Source organism: Hyperolius riggenbachi, chromosome 5 (genome assembly GCF_040937935.1).
Source record: "Hyperolius riggenbachi isolate aHypRig1 chromosome 5, aHypRig1.pri, whole genome shotgun sequence".
Lineage (NCBI taxonomy): Eukaryota > Metazoa > Chordata > Amphibia > Anura > Hyperoliidae > Hyperolius > Hyperolius riggenbachi.
Window position 1 is genome coordinate 271,954,678 of NC_090650.1, and position 18,109 is coordinate 271,972,786.

General features: G+C 44.0%; 1 protein-coding gene across 1 annotated transcript in view; it reads left to right on the forward strand.

The window, feature by feature from the left end:
- The window catches only part of GMPR (guanosine monophosphate reductase), a 124,803-nt gene extending 106,960 nt beyond the window's left edge, over positions 1-17,843 (forward strand). The window contains exon 9 of the mRNA XM_068234647.1: positions 15,715-17,843. Coding sequence (XP_068090748.1) covers positions 15,715-15,895 — 181 coding nt within the window. The 3' untranslated portion in view covers positions 15,896-17,843. The remainder of the gene's footprint in view (positions 1-15,714) is intronic.
- The last annotated feature ends 266 nt before the right edge of the window (positions 17,844-18,109 follow it).

Consider the following 18,109-nt stretch of genomic DNA (forward strand, 5'->3'; position numbering starts at 1 on the left):
TGGGATCTAGAAAATTAGAGATAAGAGTTGTTCAGATAGGGGGCTGATGCAAGTTAGAAAGAAGTAATTACACCAAATGTTTTGAAATTGGGGTTTAAAATGAAGCCAGACTCTGGTTTGCTAGCAGGGCTTTTTTTAAGCAAAAGCACGCCAAGCCAACGCCTGGAGCGCAATTGGTCCTGGGGCGCAGCCACAGTGCCTGCTGAGAGTAACCAGTAAGGTCACCTCTGCGGCATGGGCTCACTGCTGCATCCCCTGTTCTCCTCAAATGGATTTAGCCCAGCAAAGCTAAAGCCCCAAACAAAGCTTGGGTGTACACTCACCCACTTCTTCACTCACTGTGGAAGTCTTCGCAGCAATTCGGCAGAAAAGCTATGAGAAAATGGTGCCTGAAGCCTAGCACTGGAGTCTATTTGTGTCTTAAGTGCTGGGCGCCGGATGCCATTTTCATGTAGCCCCTGTAGCCCTATTCTGCCTGTCCCAACATAGAGTGGGTGATTTGTAGTAGGGCAGGAAATGGGGTAACATAAATAAGCTTAAAGTGGAACTCTGTCTCATATGTTTTATGGGGAAAATGCTGCCTTGTAAACACATATAGTGTTTATAGTGGGAAAAGGTTAGCTAATTATTTGTAATTTGGGGGGCAACAGTGCCTAATTATGTGTATTTTGGGTGAAACGTACTAATTACGTGTAGTTCTGGGATATGCTGCCACATTATGTATTTCAAGGGAAATGCTGCCTTATTATGTGTATTTTGGGGAAACTGACTAATTTCATTTATTTGGGGGAAACGCTGCCGCATTATGCATATTTCAAGAGAAACGCTGTTATACTATGCTTATTTTGGGGGAAACACTGCCTAATTAAGTTTATTTTGTTTGGAAACGCTGTCTAATTATGTGTTTTTTGTGGGAAACACTGCCACATTATCTCTATTTTGTGGGGAATTGCCACCACATTACGTGCATTATGGGGAAACACTGCCACATTATCTGTATTTTGTGGGGAATTCGACACACACAAGCAATAGAACACAGCAATACATGCATGCAGCTACATTTAAGTCGTCTGGTGTGAGAGGTCCAGGCCCACCTGCACTCCCCTCCAGGTATCGCGCATTGGCCTTGGGGCCCCGGCCAGTGAGAGAGGTCCGGGGCCCCTGGCCATCGTGCGAACCAATCGTGTGTTTTTAAACGTTTTTTTTGTGGGGAATTGCCACCACATTACGTGCATTATGGGGAAACACTGCCACATTATCTGTATTTTGTGGGGAATTGCCACCACATTACGTGCATTATGGGGAAACACTGCCACATTATCTGTATTTTGTGGGGAATTGCCACCACATTACGTGCATTATGGGGAAACACTGCCACATTATCTGTATTTTGTGGGGAATTGCCACCACATTACGTGCATTATGGGGAAACACTGCCACATTATCTGTATTTTGTGGGGAATTGCCACCACATTACGTGCATTATGGGGAAACACTGCCACATTATCTGTATTTTGTGGGGAATTGCCACCACATTACGTGCATTATGGGGAAACACTGCCACATTATGTGTATTTTGGGGGAAAATGCTGCCTTCTTATGAAGCCTAAACATGCCACATTGGGGACATGATGTTGGAATGTGTTCTGTGGGTGATGTAATATCTGCAGTTTCTATATTAGGTGCATGGTAGCACGGTGGCGTAGTGGTTAGCGCTCTCGCCTTGCAACACTGGGTCCCCGGTTTGAATCCCAGCCAGGTCAACATCTGCAAGGAGTTTGTATGTTCTCCCCGTGTCTGCGTGGGTTTCCTCTGGGTACTCCGGTTTCCTCCCACGTCCCAAAAACATACAGATAAGTTAATTGGCTTCCCCCTAAAATTGGCCCTAGACTATGATACATGAAACTACACAATACATACATAGACATAGTACTATGGTAGGGATTAGATTGTGAGCCCCTCAGAGGGACAGTTAGTGACAAGACAATATATACTCTGTACAGCGCTGCGGAATATGTCAGCGCTATATAATTACTAAATAATAATAATAATAATAATGGTAGCAGCACTAATTATTTGGTACATGGTTTATATCAGATATTTGGTACATGGTTTATATCAGATGGGATGTTATCTATAGTGTGTGTGGGTCTTTTTTTTTGGGGGGGGGGGAGGGGGGGGTGTTGCACAAATTTTCTTGCCTGGGTCAGGCCCAGATTTCTGGAAAGGCAAGGCTTTAAATGGGGGGCGACACATGAAAAGGGAAGCTGGTGTCCAAGAAAGCTGTGCATGAAAGAGAGGGTCTACAGTACAGGGTTGATACACCTGGAAGAGGGGGAGGCACATGGAATGGAAGGGGCGCTTCTGCACTAGGGAGGGGGAGCCCCAATATACTGTACTTGGCCTAGGGGTGAAAAAAAAGTATAAATCTGGCCTTGCCTGGGGTAACAAAAAGGCTAGAAATGGCCCTGTTTGCAAGTCAAAAAGCATCTTATTAATTCTTGAACAAAATTCTTCAGGTTCATACTGATTAAGGAAAAACACGTGGCTTCACATGCAGGTCCCAAATAATGGCCTGACACATGTTTCGCAGTAAACAACCGCTCCTTCAGAGGCACACAAAATTACATATACAGTCAGTTCCTTAAAGGGAACCAGAGAGGAACGGGGGTGAAAAAAGGAAAAGATTTCATACATACCTGGGGCTTCTTCCAGCCCCATAAGCCTGAATCGCTCCCACGCCGCCATCCTCAGCTTCCTGGATCTGCCGGTACCGGGCCCGTCACTTCCGACGGACGCGGCCAATTGTTCGCATCACAGGGGCTCCCTTGATACACGTACGCATGCGGCTGCGCAGTAGGCAGCCACATGCGTATCTGTATGGAGAGAGCACCCTGTGATGCGGAGAATTGGCCCGCGTCCGCCGGCCGACTCGTGGCAATGACGGGACCCGGTGGCGGCAGATCCAGGTAGCGGAGGACGGCGGCGTGGGAGCGATCCGTGCGTATGGGGCTGGAGGAAGCCCCAGGTATGTATGTGTCATCCTCTCTGGTTCCCTTTAACCTCTTGCCGACTGCTCCACGCCAATTGGCGTGAGCAGTGCGGCAGCCCCAGGACCGCTCCACGCCCATTGGCGTGAACAGTCTTCTATGGGGCAAGCAGGAGATCGCGCGCACGCTGCACACGCATCTCCTGCTCGGGGGGCGGAGCTCCGCCCCGCCTTCAGTCTTTGTGCGCCGATCGCCGCTCGGGAGACTATTAGACGGTTTCGCCATCTAACTACTTTGTACAGCGCTGCGATCACCCTGGGGGACAAGAGACCGATCGGCTCTCATAGGCAGAAGCCTATGACAGCCAATTGCGTGATTGGCCGGCAGGGGAGAGGGAGGGAGGGAGGGTAATGCAAAAAAATAAATAAATTAGTAAAATTTATTTAAAAATAAAAAAAATAAATATTGATAAAAAAAAACAACAATGTGGGGGCGATTAGTGTTGGGCGAACATCTAGATGTTCGGGTTCGGGCCGAACAGGCCGAACATGGCCGCGATGTTCGAGTGTTCGACCCGAACTCCGAACATAATGGAAGTCAATGGGGACCCGAACTTTTGTGCTTTGTAAAGCCTCCTTACATGCTACATACCCCAAATTTACAGGGTATGTGCACCTTGGGAGTGGGTACAAGAGGAAAAAAATTTAGCAAAAAGAGCTTATAGTTTTTGAGAAAATCGATTTTAAAGTTTCAAAGGGAAAACTGTGCGGGAAATGTCTGTTTTCTTTGCACAGGTAACATGCTTTTTGTCGGCATGCAGTCATAAATGTAATACATATAAGAGGTTCCAGGAAAAGGGACCGGTAACGCTAACCCAGCAGCAGCACACGTGATGGAACAGGAGGAGGGTGGCGCAGGAGGAGAAGGCCACGCTTTGTGAGACACAACAACCCAGGCCTTGCATGAGGACAAGAAGCGTGCGGATAGCATGCTTTGTACCGCCATGCAGTCATAAATGTAATAAAGATAAGTGGTTCAATAAACAGGGACCACGCGGCAACGCTAACCCAGCAGCAGCAGACGTGATGGAACAGGAGGAGGCGCAGGAGGAGAAGGCCACGCTTTGTGAGACACAACAACCCAGGCCTTGCATGAGGACAAGAAGCGTGCGGATAGCATGCTTTGTACCGCCATGCAGTCATAAATGTAATAAAGATAAGAGGTTCCATAAACAGGGACCGGCAACGCTAACCCAGCAGCAGCAGCAGCACACGTGATAGAACAGGAGCAGGCGCAGGAGGAGAAGGCCATGCTTTTTGAGACACAACAACCCAGGCCTTGCATGAGGACAAAAAGCGTGCGGATATAGCAGCAATGCTTTTTGCCGCCATGCAGTCATAAATGTAATACAGATGAGAGGTTCAATAAACAGGGACCGGAAACGCTACACCATCCCAGATGTTCATTGGTCATGTTACTTGGTTGGGGTCCTGGAGTGTTGCGTAGTCATTTCCAATCCAGGATTGATTCATTTTAATTTGAGTCAGACGGTCTGCATTTTCTGTGGAGAGGCGGATACGCCGATCTGTGACGATGCCTCCGGCAGCACTGAAACAGCGTTCCGACATAACGTAACAGTAAACAATGGTATATAGTCTGGCTGAGCGGTGTACACAGAGTGTCAGTAAACAATGGTATATAGTCTGGCTGAGCGGTGTACACAGAGTGGCAGTACACACAATGCTATATAGTCTGGCTGAGCGGTGTACACAGAGTGGCAGTACACACAATGCTATATAGTCTGGCTGAGCGGTGTACACAGAGTGGCAGTACACACAATGCTATATAGTCTGGCTGAGCGGTGTACACAGAGTGGCAGTACACACAATGATATATAGTCTGGCTGAGCCGTGTACACAGAGTGGCAGTACACACAATGCTATATAGTCTGGCTGACCCGTGTACACAGAGTGTCAGTAAACAATGCTATATATAGCGTGGCTGAGCGAGGTACACAGTGGCAGTACACACAATGCTATATAGTCAGGCTGAGCCGTGTACACAGAGTGTCAGTAAACAATGGTATATAGTCTGGCTCAGCGGTGTACACAGAGTGTCAGTAAACAATGGTATATAGTCTGGCTGAGCGGTGTACACAGAGTGGCAGTAAACACAATGCTATATATAGCGTGGCTGAGCGAGGTACACAGTGGCAGTACACACAATGCTATATAGTCAGGCTAAGCCGTGTACACAGAGTGTCAGAAAACACAATGCTATATATAGCATGGCTGAGCGAGGTGCACAGTGGCAGTACACACAATGCTATATAGTCAGGCTGAGCCGTGTACACAGAGTGTCAGTAAACAATGGTATATAGTCTGGCTGAGCGGTGTACACAGAGTGTCAGTAAACAATGGTATATAGTCTGGCTGAGCGGTGTACACAGAGTGGCAGTAAACACAATGCTATATATAGCGTGGCTGAGCGAGGTGCACAGTGGCAGTACACACAATGCTATATAGTCAGGCTGAGCCGTGTACACAGAGTGTCAGTAAACAATGGTATATAGTCTGGCTGAGCGGTGTACACAGAGTGTCAGTAAACAATGGTATATAGTCTGGCTGAGCGGTGTACACAGAGTGGCAGTAAACACAATGCTATATATAGCGTGGCTGAGCGAGGTGCACAGTGGCAGTACACACAATGCTATATAGTCAGGCTAAGCCGTGTACACAGAGTGTCAGAAAACACAATGCTATATATAGCGTGGCTGAGCGAGGTGCACAGTGGCAGTACACACAATGCTATATAGTCAGGCTGAGCCGTGTACACAGAGTGTCAGTAAACAATGGTATATAGTCTGGCTGAGCGGTGTACACAGAGTGTCAGTAAACAATGGTATATAGTCTGGCTGAGCGGTGTACACAGAGTGGCAGTAAACACAATGCTATATATAGCGTGGCTGAGCGAGGTGCACAGTGGCAGTACACACAATGCTATATAGTCAGGCTAAGCCGTGTACACAGAGTGTCAGAAAACACAATGCTATATATAGCGTGGCTGAGCGAGGTGCACAGTGGCAGTACACACAATGCTATATAGTCAGGCTAAGCCGTGTACACAGAGTGTCAGAAAACACAATGCTATATATAGCAACGCTAACCCAGCAGCAGCAGCAGCACACGTGATAGAACAGGAGCAGGCGCAGGAGGAGAAGGCCATGCTTTTTGAGACACAACAACCCAGGCCTTGCATGAGGACAAAAAGCGTGCGGATATAGCAGCAATGCTTTTTGCCGCCATGCAGTCATAAATGTAATACAGATGAGAGGTTCAATAAACAGGGACCGGAAACGCTACACCATCCCAGATGTTCATTGGTCATGTTACTTGGTTGGGGTCCTGGAGTGTTGCGTAGTCATTTCCAATCCAGGATTGATTCATTTTAATTTGAGTCAGACGGTCTGCATTTTCTGTGGAGAGGCGGATACGCCGATCTGTGACGATGCCTCCGGCAGCACTGAAACAGCGTTCCGACATAACGTAACAGTAAACAATGGTATATAGTCTGGCTGAGCGGTGTACACAGAGTGTCAGTAAACAATGGTATATAGTCTGGCTGAGCGGTGTACACAGAGTGGCAGTACACACAATGCTATATAGTCTGGCTGAGCGGTGTACACAGAGTGGCAGTACACACAATGCTATATAGTCTGGCTGAGCGGTGTACACAGAGTGGCAGTACACACAATGCTATATAGTCTGGCTGAGCGGTGTACACAGAGTGGCAGTACACACAATGATATATAGTCTGGCTGAGCCGTGTACACAGAGTGGCAGTACACACAATGCTATATAGTCTGGCTGACCCGTGTACACAGAGTGTCAGTAAACAACGCTATATATAGCGTGGCTGAGCGAGGTACACAGTGGCAGTACACACAATGCTATATAGTCAGGCTGAGCCGTGTACACAGAGTGTCAGTAAACAATGGTATATAGTCTGGCTCAGCGGTGTACACAGAGTGTCAGTAAACAATGGTATATAGTCTGGCTGAGCGGTGTACACAGAGTGGCAGTAAACACAATGCTATATATAGCGTGGCTGAGCGAGGTACACAGTGGCAGTACACACAATGCTATATAGTCAGGCTAAGCCGTGTACACAGAGTGTCAGAAAACACAATGCTATATATAGCATGGCTGAGCGAGGTGCACAGTGGCAGTACACACAATGCTATATAGTCAGGCTGAGCCGTGTACACAGAGTGTCAGTAAACAATGGTATATAGTCTGGCTGAGCGGTGTACACAGAGTGTCAGTAAACAATGGTATATAGTCTGGCTGAGCGGTGTACACAGAGTGGCAGTAAACACAATGCTATATATAGCGTGGCTGAGCGAGGTGCACAGTGGCAGTACACACAATGCTATATAGTCAGGCTGAGCCGTGTACACAGAGTGTCAGTAAACAATGGTATATAGTCTGGCTGAGCGGTGTACACAGAGTGTCAGTAAACAATGGTATATAGTCTGGCTGAGCGGTGTACACAGAGTGGCAGTAAACACAATGCTATATATAGCGTGGCTGAGCGAGGTGCACAGTGGCAGTACACACAATGCTATATAGTCAGGCTAAGCCGTGTACACAGAGTGTCAGAAAACACAATGCTATATATAGCGTGGCTGAGCGAGGTGCACAGTGGCAGTACACACAATGCTATATAGTCAGGCTGAGCCGTGTACACAGAGTGTCAGTAAACAATGGTATATAGTCTGGCTGAGCGGTGTACACAGAGTGTCAGTAAACAATGGTATATAGTCTGGCTGAGCGGTGTACACAGAGTGGCAGTAAACACAATGCTATATATAGCGTGGCTGAGCGAGGTGCACAGTGGCAGTACACACAATGCTATATAGTCAGGCTAAGCCGTGTACACAGAGTGTCAGAAAACACAATGCTATATATAGCGTGGCTGAGCGAGGTGCACAGTGGCAGTACACACAATGCTATATAGTCAGGCTAAGCCGTGTACACAGAGTGTCAGAAAACACAATGCTATATATAGCGTGGCTGAGCGAGGTGCACAGTGGCAGTACACACAATGCTATATAGCCAGGCTAAGCCGTGTACACAGAGTGTCAGAAAACACAATGCTATATATAGCGTGGCTGAGCGAGGTACACAGTGGCAGTAAACAATGCTATATATATAGTGTGGCTGAGCGAGCGGTGTACTACTGTTCCCAGCAGCGACACACAATGACTGGGGGGGACCCTGGCTAGCGTGGCTGGAGAGCGAACTACCCTGCCTGCCTACCCAAAGCTAAACCCACAGAGAAATGGCGGAGATATGACGTGGTTCGGGTATTTATTTACCCGAACCACGTGACCGTTCGGCCAATCAGAGCGCGTTCGGGCCCGAACCACGTGACCCGTTCGGCCAATCACAGCGCTAGCCGAACGTTCGGGGAACGTTCGGCCATGCGCTCTTAGTTCGGCCGAGCACCGTCAGGTGTTCGGCCGAACTCGAACATCACCCGAACAGGGTGATGTTCTGCAGAACCCGAACAGTGGCGAACACTGTTCGCCCAACACTAGGGGCGATCAGACCCCACCAACAGAGAGCTCTGTTGGTGGGGAGAAAAGGAGGGGGAATCACTTGTGAGCTGAGTTGTGCGGTCCTGCAGCTTTGCCTTAAAGCTGCAGTGGACCAATTAAGTAAAAATGGCCTGGTCACTAGGGGGGGTTAACATTGCAGTCCTCAAGTGGTTAAAGAGTTAAAGCTTTGCATAGATCAGTGATACTAACACCAATGCCACTCCACACTGAGTGTGTCCCTCCTCCCTTTTGTATAAGAATAGGAAACAATAGTGTTGGGCCCAATTAGTCAAAAAGGCACGCATATTTTGGCCACATTGGTATGCTTGAATCTTCTTAAGATGACCATACATGGATAGATTCGTTGATGATCTTTTAAGGGGCTAATTTAACCACTTAATGACAAGCTGACTTATAAAAATATCCTGGAGCCATTAAGAGGCTCTAGCAGGACGTTTTTATAAGTCAGACAGTGCTGCTGCCGCTGTGCGTGTGAAAATAGTGAAAAAAAACCACCAAAGAATAAATACACCTTTATTTCCAAATACCATATTGTCACCAAACTTTGTACTAGGGACATAATTAAAATCTTGTGATAACCAGGACAAATAGGCAGATAACATGTGTGGGTTTTATGCACAGTAGCAGTAATTATATTAACCTCCTTGCCGGTTATCCCGAGCTCAGCTCGGGGGAACCTGCGCAGGAGGATTTCTCAGGCCCCGCTGGGCTGATTTGCATAATTTTTTTTTGTTACAAGCAGCTAGCACTTTGCTAGCTGCTTGTAACACCCGATCGCCGCCGCTCGCCGCCGATATCCGCAACGTCGCGCCGCCCCCCCCCCCCCCTCCAGACCCCTTGCGCAGCCTGGCCAATCAGGGCCAGGCAGCGCTGAGGGGTGGCCCGGGATTCCCTGTGACGTCCCGACGTCCATGACGTCGGTGACGTCATCCCGCCCCGTCGCCATGGTGACCGGGGAAGCCCTGCAGGAAATTCCATTCTCAACAGGATTTCCTGCATACTCTGATCGCTGAAGACGATCGGAGTGGGTGGGGGGATGCCGCCGCTCAGCGGCTATCATGTAGCGAGCCCTGGGCTCACTACATGATTTAAAAAAAAATAAAAAAAAGTTCCGCGCTGCCTCCTTACCGGATTTTTTAGACCGGCAAGGAGGTTAAAACTATAGGGGAGGAAATTGGAGAAATAGTGTAATTTTTTTCATTTTTTCCTTGTTTCCCCTTTAAAATGCATAGAAAATAAAGTAATTACTGAAAAAAAATATCAACCCCAAAAAGCCCAATTGGTGGTGAAAAAACAAGATATAGATCATATAGATCATTTCATTGTGATTAGTAGTGATCAAGCTATTGTCAACTGAAAGGGTTAAGCACTGAAAGGTTTAAATCGCTCTTGTCCGTTAGGGTAAAAACCACTTTGGGTGAAGTGGTTAAATATTATTTGTAATGCAATATGGTAAGTGATGTGATATGTGTGTATGTATGTGTGTGTGTGTATATATATATATATATATATATATATATATATATATATATATATATGAGATGAGAATTTGCTAGTGGGACTTTTGTATAATCAAAATGGATTTGTGTTTTGTCTGGTGTTTATTAGATGTACTACTTCCATGATTTCATATACAGTACCCTGCTGCATAATATGAGAGCGCTCCATAATAATATTTTCTGCTGTTCCATCAGCAGCTGGCAGGTAGACATAACTAAAATGGGGACTACGCTGCAACTTCCTGTGTGCAGCTCCTCATCTGATGACTGTGCGGAGCTCTTCTTAAAGTGTATAATTGTGGCATGTGAATGTTTGAGGCCAGGCATATGACAAACTGTAAGAGGATAATTAGGTGAAGAAGCAGCTCATTGTATAGTATAAATTCCTCACGTTTCCTTTTTTTTTTTTTTTACATCTCTGCAGCAGCTAAGTGTAAGGATAGTGTCAAATCCTATTTCTGTGCCTCAGCCTGTCAGGGATGTTACCTTGCAGGATCTGCCAGCTAGCACACAGGCTGTGCTTCTAACTAGCTCATTTATTCTCTCATGCAGCTTCTGGGATAGTCCTGTGCAAACACTGAATACTCTGCAGCATAACCAAGAAATAGGAACGGTTGTTTTTTTCCCCGAAGATGAATATTTCTCCTCTGATGTGTAGATTGTTTATCTCATAATCATTAACAGCTGTTATTACTATTAGTAGCAAATGTATTCATGGGCTGGAAGCACTGTGAGGAAAAATCCTGTAAAAATGAGAATGCTGTCATTAACCCCTATCCTGCCACAGAAATGGCTTTCTGCCACATCAGAGTCGGGTGATGCCCCCATTGCACTGGCACTTAGGGGGTGCTCTGTAAGACGTGGCCTAGCAAGAAGAAAATAGGAGAGCATTATCATCATCATATGTTTACTGATAATGTTGTTACTGAATGATTCAGTCTAAATATCTACCAGATCAGACATAAAGCTGAAAGAGGTGGCATAGCTACAGAATCCCGGCCCCCATGCAGATTTTACACTGGACCCCACCCCCACTCAGCACTGTATGGATAACAATCACAAGGTACTGTTCACCAAGAGCAGCTTTCCAAAGGCAGCCACCTACTAAGAGAGGTGTAAGTAGAGCGAAAGAGTGATTTGTTAATAATTACCATTTTATACAGCACATATAGAGGTGATCATTACTGCTACATCACCTATAAAAAGTGATTGGAGGAGGGTTCCATATGAGCATCTCTATGGGCCCCGTCGTGGTAACAAACTCTGTATCCCCTAGTGATACACCACTGATTATTGACCAGTTTGGTTGTGTAATTAGCAACGCTCCTGTATCGCTCCTGGCCAGCTAGGTTATCACTGCTGGGATGGATTGATTCTTTAAAGTTACCCAAAGCTCCAATCATTTAAGTGCAAAACATAATGTTCCTCCAGCAATACACAGTAGCTTTGGACCCCAACCACAGACCCCCCCGACACAAACAAACACAACCAAGGCGCCACATTTTCTTTAGTTACGTGTAATTCATTAAACTGTATTTTGTAAAGGCAGTGTTAGTGGTGAATCTGTCTTTACTTACCAAAAATCATAAACATTATGATTGCTATCATATCTCAGCACAGTGAGCATTTAGCACTGGCCGTGACACAGTGGGGAATAGGGGCTGATGCATGGAAGGACGCAAGCAGAACTTTACTGTAACAAGACTGCAACATTATTATGAAGGCTGCCCTACATTTTTGCTCCCTGGAGAGTCTGTCTGTACTATAGAAGCCGGGAGGTGTGAGATGTATGCTCTATTCCAATGCCAGGTTATCTGGATATAAGTTATCAGGAAAGCCACTTAATCTCCAATAACCTGTAAACAGCAGTTCTTTTTCACTGGACTAACATTTTAACCTACCTTAACACATGCACTGTCCGCAACCTTTCCAATCATCCCCTCTCACCTATGCCTAGCACTAAAGTTAATTCTTTATTAACTGCAATTCCAAATAGCCTTACTCATACTCACTTTTAACTCTTACACTTTTAAAACGCTAACTTTTTACTTATGCCCAGTTCTAACATTAAAGCACAAATTCAGTGTCAATTTCATAGTCTATCAATCCTCTTCTAATATAAACTAGTGAAAACTAATTAGGGGGGCTCACATTTTTTAGGCGTAGGAAGTAAGAAGGGGGAGGGGGTAGGAGGTTACCCCAAAAAGAGGAAACAGGTCAAATAGACACTAGGCCCAGTCCCCCATCTGAACCAGCTAGACCCCAGTCATGGGACGGACACAGAATTACAGATAATGAATGTCTGATGTTGAATTGCCTAATGTTATCTATTATAGAGGGCTTAAAAGAAACCCAAGGTTTGAGACCTATGGAAGCTGCTATATTTATTTACCTTCAAACAATACCAGTTGCCTGGCAGTTTTGCTGATCTTTCTGGTAAGTAGGGTCTAAATCACACACCTGAAACAAGCATGTAGCTGATCTTGTCAGATCTGTCATAGACATCTGATCTGCATGTTTGTTAACGGTCTATGTCAAAAAGTGTAAGAGGCAGAGGATCAGCAGGACAGTCAGGCAATGCACATTATTTAAAAGGAAATAAACATGTCAGCCTCCATATCCCTCTCACTTCAGGTTCCCTTTAATTTTTGTATTACGTGTGAATTTGAAGCATGTCGGTTTGAGGCTGATTTGATAGAGGTGGTGAGAAAAATCTATGCGCACAAATTCTTTAAAAGCAAAAACCAGATTGCCAATGCAGTATAATAGGATCTCTGGGTTTCAGCACAAAGACCATGAGACCCTAGGTTACCTAAAGGATACCAGTTTTCTAACAAAACCTAAAATGAATTGGGTAGGGGAGTAAGATATAATACTGCTCCTTCCATTCCTCTCAGTCAGCCCCCATTCTCCTGTAATCCTTTCCGTTCTTCTCCGTCCATCACCGTAATAATGCAGCCTGCTACGTCATTATGCACAGCCACGAGGAAGCAGAAAAGACCTACTGCACATGCACGGCACAGTAAACCTGGAAGACAAGTCAGGAGAGTCGTCTGACTTACGGTGATGGACGGAGAAGACGGGAAGGATTATGGGAGAACGGCGGCTGACTGAGCAGAACAGAAGGAGCGGTAGGTATTAGCTCTTCCTCCCCTACCCACTCCATTTTAGGTTTTGTTAGACATCTGGTATCCTTTAAGGGAATTGTTGGAGGAGGGAGGAGGTTTGGCTGAAAGGGAGGAGTTGGTTGAAAGTGGTTGGGAATAGTTGTTTTGTAAATCTACCTTTAATCCCCCCTATAAAGGCAAATTGAGGTCCCTACTGAGAAAGGGGGTGGAGATTGGCTTAGTTAGCAGAAAAATAGGGAAAGAACTTTTTGTGGCCAAAACAAGGTTCCCCATTTGGTACTACAGCAAAGTCCCCATAATCGAGAATTCAGGCAACCGGAAGTCTCAACTAACCAGCATGCCTGAGGGATAACGGGGACCTCTGTTGGAGGAGCTTTCTGCGGGTGCTGACAGGCTTTCAAATACTTACCGAGGCTCCAACGATGGCTAGCAGTCTCCCGCTATCTCCCCGCGGGCTTCTATCAGAAGTGTATGGCTGTATAGAGAAGACAGAGTATCACAAACGGGATACAGATGGGGACATCAAACTTGGAGAAGGACTTAGGAGTACTCATCGACAACAAGTTAAATAATCGTATTCAATGCCAAGCCACTGCAGCTAAAGCTAATAAAATTTTGGGATGCATTAAAAAGGAAATAAAAACTCGAGATGCTAGCATAATATTGCCCCTGTTTAACTCTCTAGTAAGGCCACATCTGGAATATGGAATTCAGTTCTGGGCACCACATTACAGGAAAGATATTGCAGTTTTAGAGCAGGTGCAGAGACGGGCAACAACATTGATACGTGGGATGGAAGGTCTCATTTAAAGAAGAAAGGTTAGATAAACTGGGTTTATTTAGTCTAGAGAAAAGACGCCTAAGAGGGGATCTAATTAACATGTATAAATACATCAGAGGGCAATATAAAATCTTGGCGGATGAGCTTTTTGTCCCTAGGCCTTCACAAAGTACTAGAGGACATAATCTACGCATGTAGGAAAAATGTTTTAGCCATTTATTTAGGAAAGGGTTCTTTAAAGTAAGAGTGATAAAGGAGTGGAATGCATTGTCACAGGAAGTAGTTATGGCAAATTCTATATCTGCAATTAAAGGAGTCTTCAATGCTTTCCTTGCGATGAAAGACATCCATGGCTATAATTACTAGGTAATGCCCAGTGGTGTTGATGCAGGGATTTTATTTGATTGCCATCTGGAGTCCGGTAGGAATTTTTTCCATTTTGGGGCTAATTGGACCATGCCTTGTAAGGATTTTTCACCTCCCTCTGGATCAACAGGGATATGTGAGGGAACAGGCTGGTGTTGTACTTGTTTTCTGGTTGAATTCGATAGACGTATGTATTTTTTCAACCCAAATAACTATGTAACATGATGTGAGTCAACTGACACTCCGACTTCCGTGCACTGGGGAATCCGGAAATCCACTCCGAGCCTGCGGGGAGATAGAGGGAGACTGCCAGACAATGCTGGAGGTTTGTGCTATTTCGTCCGGTTGCTCAAGCAACTGGCAAGCACATGTATCCTGCATCAGGCGATACCTGCCGATGCTGGATACTGGAGACTTTGCTGTATTTGCGTAGAGTGCACAAAGCGTAGGTGAACCCACCTGGGAGACCAATTGTTTTGGCACAGAAAGGGAGGTTAATGATTAAAATAACTCACGGAATTTCCTCTTTAAACCTTCACATTTTCCTTGAACGTACTGTGACCCGACTATCAGATCACCAATGTAGTATAATACCAATATCTAACTATAATCAATAATGGTACATCACTCCAATCCAGTATGACCCTAATGACACTTACCCAATCGTGACTTCTTTTTTTAAACCTTGGAGCTTGGGGTACTTGTCTGGAGAGATAGCTGACTAATTCAGTCCTCCTCCCACCATGCTTTTGTGGAAATCCGCAGAGGTAGTTAATCAGCTCTGCTGAGACACTAATTACCTCACCTGTAAATATTTGTGATTTCTGCAAAACATGAACTGTTGGTGGTATTTGAGGACTGGGTTGGGATGCCCTGCTCTATGTAACTGTTTCAGCGTATGATGATTGACATTAAGAAAGTCACCATTGTTGCAGAAGCCTCATGTTCAGAAGACTCAGCACTATCATCCGTGAGGGTCACTGTTCCTTGCATCTGACTTATGCTTGTTGACTTTTTTGTGCTTGTTGGCTTTGCCAGCAAACATTTCTAGGGGTAACATTTATATCATTGGGCAAGTTCATTTCTTAATGCTTTTTTTTTTTTTAACAAAGTAAAATGCTATATTCAACAGCCACACAAAAAGATATCCCATTTTATTCATGAGCAGTTGGTCAGGAATCCGAGTGAAGGGATTTTCCATCTGATGCTGAAGATTGTATTTGTTGCACCTTTATCACCTATCAAAGTAATATTATTTGCAGAACTGAATATTAAAGTGCCTGTTGCTTTAATAGTTTGTTAATGTGACATTTCTGTGTGTGTTCAGGGCATCTGAAGGCAGGACGGTAGAAGTACCTTATAGAGGAGATGTAGAGAACACGATTCGTGACATCCTTGGAGGACTGAGATCTACTTGTACATATGTCGGAGCAGCTAAACTCAAAGAGCTGAGCAGAAGGACGACTTTTATCCGAGTGACCCAGCAGTCCAGCCAGATGTTTTCCTAACAGAGTAACTCTCTAAGCAGTTACTATTACATTCTCATCATAGAGTCTCATTCTTATTACTGGACAAATGATTGTTGAATGGTGACATTTCACAGCAGATGTATGCACAAGTTTCCTATGCATGAACATTTAGCAGAATATCACGCTGGTGTATATTAATTCGGGTTTTCTTTTTTTTTTTTCATGTTTGGAGGACTCACCATTGTCATTTAGTAAAACAAAATAATTTAATAGTCAATAGTTTTTTATGTAGCATATTTAAATATATTTAAAATAGACTATATGAACATGTATTTATTTAGATATTTTTCAATCTATATTTTAATGCCAAATCTAGGTATTATTGCAATTACAAGATTTAATGTGTGGATTGTATGAAAAATAATATGTTCATCTGGGAAGAACTACATGTTAGAGCCAAAATAATTTAGATCAGGTTGACCTACCAGTGGCCTTTCTATTTGTAAAATAACAGTAGGAGGCATTAAATGGTCTATGCATTGTTTATAAGGCATACTGGATTACTATGGCAAGAAAAGTTTTGGTTGAACAATTTCTTATGATTTACTTCCCATGTCTGTCTGATTATAGCTAACCTGACCATTAAAGGTAAATTCAAACTACGCAAATTCCAAAACTGAAACATTTCAGCATATTTTTTTGTCAATGAAGGTCTGTGGAATTTTAAGATCAAATATTCACCAGAGGCATGTTTACAACTACTGTATATAACCTGAAGCTATATACAGACAAGTTAGGGCCTTATTCAATTCACTTTTCTCCTAAGTTTTCTCTTAGTAGATAATGTTTGATCTTAAAATAACTTTTTCAGTACTCTGCAATTGAAAAAGTACCAAAAAGTAGGTAAAATGTCCTGTCAAAATTAAAATATTTTCTTGCTTGGTCAGGATTATAAGGCAATTTTTTGATAAGGTGTAAAAACCTAGGAGAAAACTTGGAAGAAAAAAACAAAAACAAAAAAAGAGTATTGAAAAAAGGTGTAGAAGAAAAAAAAAAGTGCATTGAATAAAGGCCTAAATGTTTTTAACACCCAAGCCACCATTTGCACTAAGTTACACTGCTTTGTCTGCCATTCTCTTGGTGTAACCCCAGTGAAAAGATTAGCAGTCTGCTGAACTGCAGTGCACATTACTGAGTACAGTGAGCAATTAATGTCATTAGCTGTCCATGACAAAGGCTCACAACTAGAACAATCTTGGAAAATACCAATTCATCTACTATTTTATATGTGGGATGAAACTAGAGTGGCAAGAGGCGACCCATGCAAACATGGGGAGAACATAAACATTCTAAACAGACAGTATCCTGGGCTGTGATGCTGCAAGTTGAGAGAGCTAGGCATTTGGGCATTGTGCTGCTTCACAGAGATGAACAGACAAAGTGACTAAGCGAAGCTGTTTGTTTATATGTTTGCTTGCTTTGATAGTTGTCACATTGCTTTGCAAAGCTTGCAACCTCTCAAAGTACCAGCACAAAACAATCTAAGTTTCCTTATTCTCATATGACTTTGGTAGCAAGAGAGGTTGTGACTTTGGGTGAGCGAGAAAAGGTGAGCATGTTTTTAATTATTTCTGCAATTAAAATGAATTATTGTAAATCCATAACTTTGAATTCATTAAATTGCCAGCTGTAGCTGTGACTCCAGAAATGCCTTTAAGTTAAGATTACATTTACTGTATTTTCCGATACCTTTATCAGCGCTTCTTCACCCAAACCAGTATAACAGAGTGGGATTAAGGTTACAGGTCAGGTTAACTTTAAAGTCATGACTGTCCATAATATTGAATTGTCAGTGTTCTAAAGGCGATATCATAGTTACTGACTAATCAAGTTCCAAGTAATGCCCAAATTCATGTTATTAACAAGTTAAACTATACAAACCAGAATCGTACACAGACTAGTCTTTATTTTTGGGAGGAGAAACTTATCTAGTCAGGTTTTTAATGTTAATATTTTTTCTGCATTCTGCAATTAAAATACAGTAAACGTAAGTTTTTTTTTTTCTTTTTTACCTTGGCTGTGTAACGATCGGTGTACGGCTCCCTGCACACTGCAAATCCGTTTTCCGATTCCGTTTCCGATTCCGTTTCCGATTTTCCTTGAATACATTCAACAGAAAAACGGATCAAAAAACGCAGCATGCAGTTAAGATTAAAAATCTGAATCGGAATCGGATGTAAAAACAGATTAAAA